The following is a 13,650-nucleotide window of genomic DNA, read 5'->3' as shown; positions in this document are numbered from 1 at the left end:
GAGACAGAAAGAACGGTGGTTGCCGGGGGCTGGAAGGAGACGGAATGAGGGGTAACTCTAGCGGGTTATTTTTGGCACGACAAAAATGTTCTGGAATTAGATGGCAGTGATGGTTGCACATCCTTTGAATATATTGAAAACCACTGAGCTGTATGCTTTATATCTCAATAAAAAAATAATGAGTCCCAGGGGATTCTAATGAGCCCCGGATTTGAGGGCTACAGGTCCCAAGTAAGGGTGCCATCCTTCCCTGGGGACCTGGACTGGAGCAGTATCAGGTTTAGTCTCTCCCAGTTCTCCCCTCTGAAGCCACTGCGTCCAATCCAACTGGCCTTGCCCTTCTTCAACGCCCGCAGGAAGGCCTGGGAGAGGGTGAGGATGTTGCGGGGGTCAGGGAGGACCCCTGTCAGTGCCAGGCAGGCCAGAACTCCCTGTCTCCTTTGCAGGAAGTTCTCATAATCTCACCACCAGCCTTGCCAACAAAAGGGCACGGCTCACCTGTGCTTCTGTCTGTGTTCCCAGGTGCGTCCACCTGTTCACACAGGTGTTCATACATGCATATAAGTGATCTCACACCTAGGCTTATGAATGTTCAGGAATGTTCACTATGAATGTCCGCTCAAGACTCTACATTGTATGGCTTGATATGGTAGGCACTCACCACACGGGGCTATTTATTTATTATTATTAAAATTTTTTCCAGTGTTATTGAGAGATAATTGACACACAACCTTGTATCAGTTTCAGGGGTACAATGTAATGATTCGATGTATACATATATTGCAAAACGATCACCATGATAAGTTGCATTAAAGTCTATTGTCTCAGATAGTTATACATTTTTTTTCTTGTGGTGAGAACTTTGAAGATCTACTCTCTTAGCAACTTGCAAAATATGCAGGACGGTATCGTTAGCCAGAGTCACCATGCTGGACGTCACATCCCCAGAACTTAGTCATCTTATAACTGGAACTTTGCACCTGTGAACCCCCTTCCCTTATAGCCATGGGGCTATTGAAATGGAAATAAATTAAAAGACAAAAAAAATGGGGCCAGCCCGGTGGCACAGTGGTTAAGTTCGCACGTTCTGCTTCGGTGGCCTGGGGTTCGCCAGTTCGGATCCCGGGTGCGGACATGGCACCACTTGGCAGGCCATGCTGTGGTAGGTGTCCCGCATATAAAGTAGAGGAAGATGGGCACGGATGTCAGCCCATTTGGAAAAAGAGGAGGAGGACTGGCAGTAGTTAGCTAAGGGCTAATCTTCCTCCAAAAAAAAAAAAAAAAAAAAAGGACAAAAAAAGGAGTTCAGTTCCTCGGCGGCACTAGCCACATTTCAAGTGCTCAATAACCACGCGTGGCTAGTGCCCCCCATACGGGAGGCGCAGACAGAGGACACTTCCATCGTCAGGAATGTTCTAATGGGCAACACTGTTCTATAGCAAGAGTCAGCAAACTGTGGGCCTCGGGCCACATTCCCCGCCCCGCCTCCCAGCCCTGTTTTTGTGCAGCCTGAGCACCAAGATCTGGGTTTACGCTTTTAAACAGCTGAGAAAAACCCAAAGAAAAATCGTCTTTTGTGACACATGAAAATGACAGGAAATCCACACATCTGTGCGGTAAGTAAAGGCTTATCGGCACACGGCCGAGAACTGTCTGTCTGCTTTCACGATGCAACGACAAAGGGGAATACTGCGACAGAGACCGAAAAGCTGAAAATATTGACAATCTGATCGTTTTTAGGAAAACTTGGCTCACTTCTGGTCAAGAGGGTTCCTGGGTGACCCTGTGTGCAGGAGCTGCGGGCAGGGCCCCACCTGCACCCCCTGGGCACTCGCCACGTCTCTCTCTCCCTGGGAGGGACAACTCTGAGGCATGCTCTGCAGAGTCTCCCAGAGGCCCATCCCAAGCAGGAGGGAGGTCCAGGCGACGTCACAGCAGCCCTGTCCCCGTCCATCCTCCGTCCTGGCATCCTTACTTCCCAGATAAACCTCTTCTCTCCTGATCCTTGTTTCAGGGCGGCTTCGAGAAGAAGCCCTGTGCCAACACGTTCACCTGAGGGCACGCCCACCCTTTCCTCGGGGACCTGCACGTGTAACGCCAAGCGTGTGCTCGTGTCTTTGTTATGTGGGGGCTCATCCATATGGGGGTCATTCTAGCGCAGGTTTGGGGGCCCCACATTCATCCCACTTCCTCCCTCTTTCCAGAAGCCGCTCCTGACCACGTCCTCCTGGCAGGGCCATTGCATGTCCCATGGAGAGCCGGGCCCCTGACAGGTGCGCCTCCTATTTATCTGAGTCCACAACACCAGCCGGGCCTTCAAGTCTTCGAAAGCCTCTATGGGCTGGTGCCAGGTCTTCTTCACCTCCGGGAAGAAGCAGCAGCTGGTCAGGAAGGGCTTGCATCCCCAGGAGAGGGGCTGGCACAGGCGGGCTGGAGAGGGGTCGGGGCTGGTAACCAGGTCTGGGCACTTACGTCCCTGTGTCTGCTCCTCACACCCGAGCTTGGTCCTTGGTCCCACGTCACACACAGCTTTGTACTGTCTCAGACCCTCCCCGCAGGGTCCTGGCACCCGCCTCCCCCAGCCTGGGAGCAGCTGCGGTCGTTGAAGACCAGAACCAGACAGAGATGCCTGCGGTAGTGGGTCACTTACTGTGTACGTGCATCGGCAGCCAAAGGGTCCAGGCTTGAGAGCCCTCCACCCTCGGGGCCTGCCACTGACCTTGGACAAGGATGGCCACCAGGAGCCCAGCGAAGACCATGAGGGAGAGGAACAGGAGCACCAGGGGGGCCCGGCCCTGCCCCCGACACCCTGCGGGAGAAAAGATGGATGGTCCCACCACACCTGAGTCCCTGCCCCTGCCTGCCCCAGGGACCGCGTGTCCCCCAGCCCCCACCTCCTAGGATGTAGAAGTCTGGGACCCAGTCCTCGCCTCCCCAGGACCCAGGAGTCCAGGCCCCCAGCCCTACCTCCCCAGGACCCAGGAGTCCAGGCCCCCAGCCCTGGCTCCTAGGATGCGGGAGTTCAGCCCCCCAGCCCCCAACTCCTATGATGTAGGAGTCCCGGGCCCCAGCCTCCACCTCCCCAGGACCCAGGAGTCCAGGGCCCCATCTTTGACCTCTCTCACCCCTGACTCCTGACCCACACTACTTGCCTGACCCTTTGGGCTACTTGTCTGTTGGGATCCAGGGTATTTTGGGGGAAAAGCTCTGTCTTTCAGCTGTCGCCTCCCACTTCACCCAACCCACCAGCTCAGCATCTGCTCCGTCTGCCTGTCCGCCCTCCTGGGAACCTCAGCTTCCACCCCCACCCCAGCCAAGCCCCCAGGACCCCCCAGTCTGGCTGGGCTACACCAAGACTGCCCAACCTCTGGCCCCACATGCCTTTGAGCTCACTCATGTCCACTGTCTTCTCCTTTTCCTCTTTCCTTTTCTGGCCTCCTTCAGGTCCCCACCAAGTTCTGCTCCAAACTCCACCCCAGACTCAGGAGTCAAAATAAGGGCGGATGGGGGAAGCCTGTGGGAGAAGGTTGTGGCCAGGCAGGGAGTGAGGCCAAGGAGGGAAGTGTGCCAGGTAATAGAGAGAATGTTTCACGCCACACTCGCACATCCCAGGATGGCCTCTAGTTGGTCCCAGAAACACCCTTTCTTTCCTCTCATCCCATTTTCCGCCTGCCTCCAAGGTCTGATCCAGGGTCTGGGGTGTTTGCAGAAGGAGGGAGTCCACTGGGAGCCAGCCCATGGCAGCTCCCATCATGACTATCTAATTCCAGAACACTCTTTTTTTTTTTTTTTTTTTGAGGAAGATTAGCCCTGAGCTAACTGCTGCCAATCCTCCTCTTTTCACTGAGGAAGACTGGTCCTGAGCTCACATCCATGCTCATCTTCCTCTACTTTATATGTGGGATGCCTGCCACAGCATGGCTTTTGCCAAACAGTGCCATGTCCGCACCCGGGATCTGAACTGGTGAACCCCAGGCCACCGAGAAGCAGAATGTGTGCACTTAACTGCTGCGCCACCGGGCGGGTCCACAGAACATTCTTATCAACACAAAAAGAAACTCTGTACCTATTAGCAGTCACTCTCCACGACCCACCAGCGACTGTTGAGTTTTAATAGCGTTGTACGTGAGCTTCAAATGAGCACACTTTAATTACTTTCTCCTGCATGGAAGTTCATTCTCAGAACTCCAGACGTACCATCAACCGCTGACACCTGCAGATTCACCAACACACAGTTTAAAAAAAAAAAAACTTTTTTAGTCATGGTAAAATATACATAACATAAAATTGACCATTTTAACAATTTTGGGGGGGCGCAGAGATTAGCCCTGAGCTAACATCTGCCACCAATCCTCCTCTTTTTGCTGAGGAAGACTGTCCCTCAGCTAACATCCATGCCCATCTTCCTCTGCTTTATATTTGGGATGCCTACCACAGCATGGTGTGCCAAGCGGTGCCATGTCCACATCCGGGATCTGAACCAGCGAACCCCGGGGCCGCCGAAAAGTGGAACCTGTGAACTTAACCGCTGCGCCTCCGGGCTGGCCCCAATGTTAACCATTTTTAAGAGTGCATTCACAATGTTGTGCAGCCAATCACCACTATCCATCTCCGGAACTTTCTCATCTTCCCAAACTGAAACTCCATCCCCATGAAACACTAACTCCCCCTCCCTCCCCCAGCCCCTGGCCCCGACTGTCCTACTTTCTGTCTCCATGAATATGACTCCTTTAGGGACCTCCTACAAGTGGGATCACGCACCATTTGTCCTTTGTGACTGGCTTATTTCACTGAACGTGTTGTTTTCAAGGTTCATCTGTGTTGTAGCGTGTGTCAGGACTTTATTCCTTTTGAAGGCTGAATAATATTCCATTGTATGGCTGGACCACATTTTGTTTATTTATTCATCTGTTGATGGACACTTACGGTCATTTCCACCTTCTGGCAATTGTGAATAATGCTCTATGAACATGGATGTATGGGTAACTATTTGATTCCTGTTTCCAAATTTTAGCGGTGTATACCTAAAAGTGGAATTGCTGAGTGATAGGATGATTCTAAATTTAATTTTCTGAGCAACAGCTGGAGTTTTTCCCACAGCAGCTGCACCATTTTACATTCCCACCAGCAACTCACAAGTGTTTTCTCCACATAAATTCCTGGTTGACGCTTGTTCTGTTCTGTTCTGTTTTTTTTTTTTAGACAGTAGTCTTCTTAATGGATGTGAGGTGATGTCTTGTTGTGGTTTCGAATTGTGTTTCTCCGATGATTAGCAATGTTGAGCTATGAACAGCTTTCAGAGTGAGTTCGTACAAATTTTGAATCACTGGTGTTCTCTTAGGGCACAATTCCAGTCTCCAACCTCTGCAATCTTACAGTTTCTCCTATTTAAAAGGTATATTTGAGGGGCTGGCCCCGTGGCCGAGTGGTTAAGTTCCCACATGCCACAACTAGAAAGACCCACAATGAAAATATACAACTATGTACTGGGGGGATTTGGGGAGAAAAAGCAGAAAACAAAAAGAAGATTGGCAACAGTTGTTAGCTCAGGTGCCAATCTTTAAAAAAAAAAAAAAAGGTATATTTGAAAAACATAACAACGTCTCAGGGATTACACAGGTGGACAAAGACCCAAAATTGGACTGACTCTAATTGCATCATTCTAGGTGACCGTTTGAAGTTTTTAATTCATGTTAACAAAAAAATACAATGGCATTTGGAAAAGAATGAAAATCTCAGTGTAATACTTTCATTGAGCGAGTGCAAACTTTAGTTCATATGTGAATATTTTATGTTTAATAGCCTTAAATTATAGGGCTGGCCTGGTGGTGTAGTGATTAAGTTCACGTGCTCCACTTTGGTGGCCCCAGGCTTCGCAGGTTTGGACCCTGGACGTGGACCTATATACCACTCACCAAGCCATGCTGTGGTGGCGTCCCACATAGAAGAACCAGAAGGACTTACGACTAGGATATACAACTATGTACTGGGGCTTTGGGGAGAAAAAAAGGGGGAGAAGATTGGCAACAGATGTTAGCTCAGGGCCAATCTTCCTCACACACACACACACACACACACACACAAATGACCTTAAATTTAAAAAATACTCTTCTTTAACTGTTAAAATTTCTCTTAGTTTTTCACTTTGAAATAATGGTAGAGTCACAGGAAGTTGTAACGACAGTACAGAGAGGTCCCGTGTGCCCTTCACCCAGCTTTCCCCGATGGTTACCTCTGTTGATGAAAATTACCAATAACCAACGTATTGATTAGAAAGGTAAGGTGATGTTTATCTGAGCCAAGCTGAGGACTAGCTTGGGAGTGCAGCCTCCACCAGGGAAGAAAGCACGTTATGGAAGTATGACTTATAGCGTGGTCCTATACCATTTCAGAACAGAGAACACACGTCAAGCATGATGGGAATACAATATTTTCCCCCCAAAGTCACAAGAAGACGTTTTGCTGCAGTTGAGCACGTACACAGCAGGTCAGCTTGACCTTGGTCCTCTGGGAAGAAAAGCTTATCTTCAAAGAAGTACTGGGATGGGAGTCAGAGGAAGGGAGCTGTTCACCCTTATCTTTACAGAGCACGTTCTCTGCTTTGGGAAAAGGTTTGAAGCAGACGTACAAGGCATGTGTGATGGGCCATGAGTCTGGCTGCTCTGGAAAGAACAAGTTTGAGGCCAAACCAGAATGGCTTCCCCATATACGTCAATATGTGAAAACTTCTTGTTATTTTCATCACATCTCACATAACTATAGTTAAATCTAGGAAGCTGGCTTTGGTGCAATGTGTGTGTGTGTACAGTAGTCCTCCCCTCATCCACAGGGGATTTGTTCCAAGATCCCCCAGTGGATGCCTGAGACCACGGATAGTACCAAACCCTGTATATACTATGCTTTTTCCTATACACGCACATTTGAGGTGTTACAGCAAAAACAGCACGGATTTCTTTTTCCTTCTTCCTGATTTTACAGATACAAAATTCGCTCTTACCGTAGATCCTGTTACCGCAGACATAGATTCTTTACCTGCCACACAAGAGGCACCAAATAAGAAACTGGAACGCCAGGCTTACGGCAAGGAAAGGGTTTTTATTTCAGGTGACGTCAGCTGGGAGACGAAAGTGAGCCCTCAAATTCATCTCATCTCCCCAGAAGATGGGAGGCCAGGGTTTTGAAAGGTTGTATGGAATGCAGCTGCTTGTAGGGAGGGGAGGCTGTGGCCTCGCTGATTGGCGCTTTCCCACCAGCCTGCATGTGGTCTTGTGCGGCTGCTTGCAGAGAGGAAAGTGGTAAGACAAGGGAATCCGCAGGTGGCTGTCCTTGGTTGTCTGCCTCCGTGGTGGAGGGTGGATTCTGGTTCCAGGAAGTGGGGGAGTAAGCAGGGCAAGGGGGTGAGCGCTTTGATGTTAACCCCATACACGCTGGGTTTAACGTAGGAGAACTGATATCGGTGCCAGCACCAATCCTAGCAACCTCAGCACACGATTTTTTTTCTTTCCTTATTAAGTTGAGAACTTTCACCTTTTCACTTAAAGAAAGCACTTTATGGCTTCTCTTTGGCGTGTCCCAATTGCCAGCATCACTATTCTTGCTCTTCAGGGCCATTATTAAGTAAAATAAGGGTGACTTGAACACAAGCACTGCGATACCATGAGAACCGATCTGATAACCAAGTTGGCAGGTGGCGCATACAGTGTGGACACTCTGGGCAAAGGGATGGTTCACATCTGAGGTGGGACAGAGTGGGACAGCACGAGATTTCATCACACTACTCAGAATAGTGCACAATTTAAAACTTATGAATTGTTTATTTCTGGAATTTTCCATTTAGTATTTTCAGACCGAGGTTGACCATGCATCGCTGAAACCGTGGAAAGCAGAACGGGGGATGCTGCATAGATCTATGTCATTCTATCTGAAGTGTACAGCTCAAGAAACTTTTACATGTGAGTACACCTATGTGACCACTTCTCGGACCAAAATCTAGAATATTTGCAGCACACAGAAGACACCAGGCATCCCCCTCCTGGTCGATCCTCACCCCTCTTCCAGGTAACCTCCATTCTGAGTCCCACCAAACCTTAGTTTGCCTGTTCTTGATTCACATAAAGTCAAATCTTATAGTACGTCCTCTTTATGTCTGGGTTCTTTTGCTCTCTTGTGGGATTCATTCATGTATTTTGCTTTTTCATTGCTATGTAATATTCCACTGTGTGAATATGCCACAGTTTTTTTTCAGTCACCTGCTGGTGGGTCTTTCCAATTCAAAGCTATTATGAATAAAGATTCTATGACTCTTTCTGTTTCCTCCTTAATACTATCTGCTATCTTTGGATAATAGTGTGGACTGTGGAGGTGGACTGTTGGGGTTCAAATCCCAGTTCCACTATTTACCAGCTGTGTGACCTTGGGCCAGTGACTTAACCTCTCTGTGCTTCAGTTTCCCCTATCTGTAAAGTGGAGGTCATATTATTTACCCAGGGGTAGGAAAATTAAATGAATTCATATATAAAGTAGTTAGAAAAATGCCCAACTATAATAGGCATTAAATAAACATAAGGAATGATGATTCAGCTCCAACTCCAAAAGTCAGCAGAAATCAGCATAAAGGAGGATGCCAGGGAGCTGAGACAGCATAGCATGGAGGTCAGAGGGCATGATGGTTCCAGGAAGATGAGGCGAATTTTCTGCCCACCCCTGCCGTAAGTGCAGGAGGCACAACAAACCAGCTTTACTCTCCATGTTACTGGATTTCATCAAAAGCGTCCCACAGCTCAGCCACACCAGGATGAACCAGTCCTTCTTGCTGTTGACCCGAGATCACCCCCCCCCCCAGCACCCCATGGAATTCTGGGAAGATCCATCTCATTTCATGTCAGAAGCTCTACTCTGTCCCTTTAGCCTTTCTAATGAACATGTCACTACCCAGTTCCCTCTTTCTCTTCCTGAACGAAAGTAGCTTCAGGGATCAAGCATCACAGAGTGGAAAATAAAGAGCTGTGGCTCCCAGGGGTCCAGACGAGGCATTTGGAGACAGTGGATGGACCAGCGTGACCCCAAGGAACCGATGGCACTGGGTGAGGCGGGGTGGGGACTCTGGGATCTTGGGGAGGGGGCAGGGGGATGGCTAGCCCTGGGCTCTGAGTCAGTGCTCTGCTCATTCAGATGACGAAGAGCTGATGACCAGCGGGAACAGACTTTCCTACAAAGACTTTGGATTCCAAAAGAGTCATGGCTTCAAGAACTTCCCAGGTAGGACAGGATGAGGGGACAGGGAGCAGGAAATGACTACTGCCAGACAGCTGGGTCCTGGGGAGGTGGGGGCTGGGGGACACACGGTCCCTGGGGCAGGCTGAGGCAGGGACTCAGGTGTGCTGGGACCATCCATCTTTCCTCCCGCAGGGTGTCGGGGGCAGGACCGGGCCCCCCTGGTGCTCCTGTTCCTTTCCCTCATGGTCTTCGCTGGGCTCCTGGTGGCCATCCTTGTCCAAGGTCAGCGGCAGGCCCCGAGGGTGGAGGGCTCCTAGGCCTCCACTCTGGCTGCAGACACAGCCTAGGGGGGTCCAGGTCCAGGAGGGAGGTGGGGTGAAAGCCAGGACTCTGGTCCCTCTGGGTCGCCCTGTCAGCTCTGGGGTGGCCTCTCCTGCAGCCCCTCCCACCTCTGATGCAGGGTCTGGGGAGGAAAGTAGAGGGGGCAGTCCCTGCTCCACCTGCCCTCCTGGTGCCGCCTTCTCTGGCTGTCAATGTTCCTCATCTCCAAAGGGGGTTAACCAAGACCTTGACTCTCAGAAACAATGACCCTGAGGGCCCAGTGCAGGGCATGGTACACAGTAGGCGTTTAATAATTGCACTTTCTTAATTTCTTGGCACAGTCTCCAAGGTCCCCAGGTCCCAGGGGCTGGAGCCTTCGAAGCAGGAGGAGATCCAGCAAATACTGACCCAGCTGAAGGCTGGAATCGGTGAGTGGCCGAATGCCAGGGTTCTGGAGCCTGGAAGGGTCTCCGGGGTGGTGTGACTCTGCGTGAGTCACTGCTCCTCTCTGAACCTGTCTCCTCACCTGCGAAACAGGAACCCAGAGTAATAAGGATGATGGCACTCGGTGTTCCCGGGGGGGCCAGGCACACAGTAGGCATGAAATTAAGCCAGTCTCCTGTTCTGAGCTCCAGGTCCGGAGGAGATGGGGGCTAGGACTCCTGAGTCTTCCTGGGGCCGAAGGAGGGTCTCGGGAAGTAGAGAGGGGAACGGCCCCTGTGGGGTGTAGAATCAAGCAGAGTCCCCAACTCTCCAGGCGGATACAGAGATGGGGGCATCCCGATCTGGGTCCCAGCCCTGACCCGCCTCCCACAACAGCCCTTCTGTGCCACCCCTGTCCCTGGGGCTGGCGGTCCTTCCAAGGAAATTGCTACTTCTTCTCCAACTCGCAACTCAACTGGCACGACTCCGTGACTGCCTGTGAGGAAGTGGAGGCTCAACTTGTAGTCATTGAAAGCGCTGAGGAGCAGGTATGCCTGTCGGGGGACCCGCACCTGGCCTGGGGCGTACACCTGACCACTGGCCCCCTGGGGAGGAGATGACCACAGGGGATCTTGGGGAAGAGAACCTGCTTACTCCACTTGGAAAGGTGGGGAGGGGAAGGATAGGGATGAGGGGGTCCCAGGCTGGCGCCTTGCAAGGGGGTACAGTCAAGATCTGAACATGTGTGAGTGTCTTGGGGAACGCATAAATCCATAAAGTTTAAGAAAACCCCAGTGGTGTGCTGGCAAATGCTTAACAACTGGCTCCTGGAGGGGGGTGGGTAGAATGAGTCCTGATTTGGAGCATTTGCTAATTTCCCTGGTATAAGTTCTCCCACGGTGGCTGATTTCAAGCTGTCACGTGACATCACTCCACGCAGAGGTGAAAAGAGGCACGCGTGATCAGCTCTCACAAACTGGCTCGATCTGGTTCCAGCATATTAAACTCAGTCACGAGGACACTCATGTGGACATGCTTAGCACGCGTAAAATACACAAACACACAGTAGACACCAGCTGTGCGTGTATGTCTGCAAGTCAGACCATCCGTGCTCACAGGATAGAGATGTGAGAGATGCTCAGACATCCTGATAGCAGGTGGGGGTTCAGGATCTGGTCTCCTAGAAGCCCGGAGCTCAGATGGAAAGAAGAACTTCCTACGGAGAGATTGTGGTGATGCTGAGCCAGGAAGGTGGGGCAAGGGGCGGAGCTCCCTCCTGATTTCTCTGCATCCGCTAGAACTTCCTGCAGGTCCAGGCTTCCAGGTTTAACCGCTTGACCTGGATGGGGCTCTCAGACCTGAAACACGAAGGCACGTGGCACTGGGTGGACGGTTCTCCCCTGTTGCCCAGGTAAGTTTCAGGAGCAGGACCTCGCTTTCCAGTGGGGGCGGGGTTCTGAAACCCCCGACGTGAGCTTTACCTGGGAATCCTCCCCCTCAACCCCCCATGAGAGTCTGGGATTGTCACTGAGCTGAGATGGGTGGGCTCCACCTATCCACGTTCAGATGGGACGGCAGGTGCCCCAAATTCCACCATCAGAGCTTCAGGAGGAGCGTGTAGCCTGGGCGAGCGTTTTAAAATATAGTGTATTAATGGACTAGGTGAGGTACCATAAGGCCAACAGATCAGATTGCCATTGAAAAGTCAGTTTGTTATAGTCACACATCCCAAGAGAGGAAATGTGTGTCATGTGACAAGGGGGTCACACAAGGAGGCACCAGGCTGGGTCAGGAGGCAGAGGGAGGCGGGATCTGTGGGCAAGAGTCTTTATCGTAGTTTCCACTGGAAAGAATGAGTGAGGCAGGGTAAGCAGGCTTAGGATGGGCTAGTCTGAATAATTCCAGCGGGCTCTGGGGCATAGGGGCCGTCCCTAGTTGACTGACACCTCGCTCCAGGGTGATGAGGGTAGTGGCCCTGAGAGTGGGACCCCATAAAGGAGCCAGTTGGGGGTGTACCTGGATTGGTTGGTTTGCTTTTGAAAAGCCTGCCCCAGGGAGGAGGGCTCCCTCCAAAAGTGGGGGCAACCCAGGCAGCAGGAGCCCAAGGCAAACTGACTCAGGGGTGTCATCAGGTTTCCCAGAACAAAGCGTGTCGGGCAGATGCACGCAGGGCAGATGGGAAAGCAACAAGACAACGGCAGCTAGAAACGGTGAACGTGGTCGGGCGGGGGCTCACGTTCTGCGTGGTCTTTGCAGCTTCGTGAAGTATTGGAATGAAGGAGAGCCCAACAGCAGTGGGGAGGAAGACTGCGCGGAGTTTAGGGGCAAAGGCTGGAACGACTCCAAATGCAGCCTCAGCAAATTCTGGATTTGCAAAAAGCCCACAACCTCGTGCTCCAGTGCCTAAGGCTGTTGTCCGTCCTCGAGCCCTGTGGCTCTGACCCCACCTCTGCTGGGTCTGCAGAACTTCACCCATCTTTACTCTGGTCTTTCTTCTCCTGGTCTGTGGACCTTGACAGAAGCTCAGGACTCTTCCCTCTCGTCTTCTTTATCCCCTACGGGCCCATGCCCAACTCTGTCCTTCCTCTGATGCTTCAAGGCTTCCCTTGGCTCAGAGGTTATGGTTCTGGGCACCTCGCTCCTTGGAGCTTAATAAAGTGACCGGCTGTGGGATACGGTCAGGCTTGTGTGTTCCATGGATCTGCTCTCTCTTCCTTCCAAGGGCACATGGTTTGGATGGCTCTGTGTAGCTGCCGCATCCCCTGGACCAGAGGGCGGGGGGGAGTGGACTGAAGCTCCCTCCATCCCCTCCCCCTCCACTCCTTGCCCTGCACATCGCTTTCACTGGGCTGTCTCTGATTTGCATCCTTTATAATAAACCAGTAAATGCAAGCTAAGTGTTGTTCTGAGTTCTGTGAGCCTTCTAACAAATTACCAAACCTGAGGGGGGGTCATGGGAACCCCCAAATCTGAAGTCATCAGGCAGAAGCGCGGGTAGCCTGGGCACCCCATTTGCAGCCGGCGTCTGATGTGGATCAGGCTTGTGGGACGGAGCCCTTTAACTTGTGGGATCTGGTGCCACCTCCAGGTGGATATGTCAGAATTGGAGAATTGCTTGGTGTAAAAACATCGCACAGAATTCGCACCCTCCCGCAGGTGCTGACCCTAAGGATGCCCCTTCGTAAATAAAATGATTCTGCACAGTATTTGAACCTGAAGCAGTGGCGGTGTTGTTTCCTGACACATCCAAGCAATTCTCTGACACCAGCTGGGTGTTCTATGGTTCAACCTAATTCTGATTTCACCTACCTGGAGAGAGCATAAGACCCCACAGGTGAAGGGCTCAGTCCTACAAGACTGTTCCACTCTTTAGACATCAATTGCAAGTCCAGATTGTCACCTGTGCTTCTGACCAACCAGCTATAGATTGGAGGTTCTAATGACCCCTTCCTTGGGTTCTGTTAATTTGTTGGAGCTGCTCACAGAACCTGGAGAAACGTTTTACTTCCTAGATCGCCAATTTATTATGAAAGGATGTAACTCGGGAACACCCAGATGGAAGAGATGCAAAGTATGGAGACAGGGCACAGAGCTTCCATGCCCCGCCTGAGCATGCCACTCTCCCCCAGTCTCCAGGTGTTCACCAACCCGGAAGCTCTCAGGACCCTGTCCTTTTGGGTCTTTGTGGAG

General features: G+C 51.3%; 1 protein-coding gene across 2 annotated transcripts; it reads left to right on the top strand.

Annotated features, from left to right (window-relative positions):
- Positions 1 to 8,858: 8,858 nt before the first annotated feature.
- On the top strand, positions 8,859 to 12,641 carry LOC100629660 (CD209 antigen-like protein 2). Of its 2 annotated transcripts, XM_005611504.4 has the most exons (7): positions 8,859 to 9,083; positions 9,172 to 9,258; positions 9,409 to 9,498; positions 9,879 to 9,965; positions 10,357 to 10,508; positions 11,259 to 11,371; positions 12,217 to 12,641. In XM_005611504.4, exons 1-7 carry the CDS (start codon positions 9,047 to 9,049, stop codon positions 12,365 to 12,367), a joined length of 717 nt encoding a protein of 238 aa, XP_005611561.2. In that variant the 5' UTR covers positions 8,859 to 9,046; the 3' UTR covers positions 12,368 to 12,641. The 2 variants fall into 2 exon arrangements, with proteins under 2 accessions (XP_005611561.2, XP_014596625.1); XM_014741139.3 differs by lacking the exon at positions 9,409 to 9,498 and having other exon boundaries at positions 8,909 to 9,083.
- Positions 12,642 to 13,650: the final 1,009 nt, after the last annotated feature.

Source organism: Equus caballus, chromosome 7 (assembly GCF_041296265.1).
Source record: "Equus caballus isolate H_3958 breed thoroughbred chromosome 7, TB-T2T, whole genome shotgun sequence".
NCBI lineage: Eukaryota > Metazoa > Chordata > Mammalia > Perissodactyla > Equidae > Equus > Equus caballus.
The sequence above is the reverse complement of the archived record's forward strand: the minus strand, read 5'-3'. Positions and strand labels throughout refer to the sequence as shown.

Excerpts from the sequence above, each read along its gene's own strand:
- LOC100629660 (XM_005611504.4), top strand. The coding sequence starts at position 9,047 with ATGGACCAGCGTGACCCCAAGGAACCGATGGCACTGG. Across the intron at positions 10,509-11,258 it reads TTGAAAGCGCTGAGGAGCAG|AACTTCCTGCAGGTCCAGGC; the intron begins GTATGCCTGTCG and ends TGCATCCGCTAG. Across the intron at positions 11,372-12,216 it reads GGTTCTCCCCTGTTGCCCAG|CTTCGTGAAGTATTGGAATG; the intron begins GTAAGTTTCAGG and ends TGGTCTTTGCAG.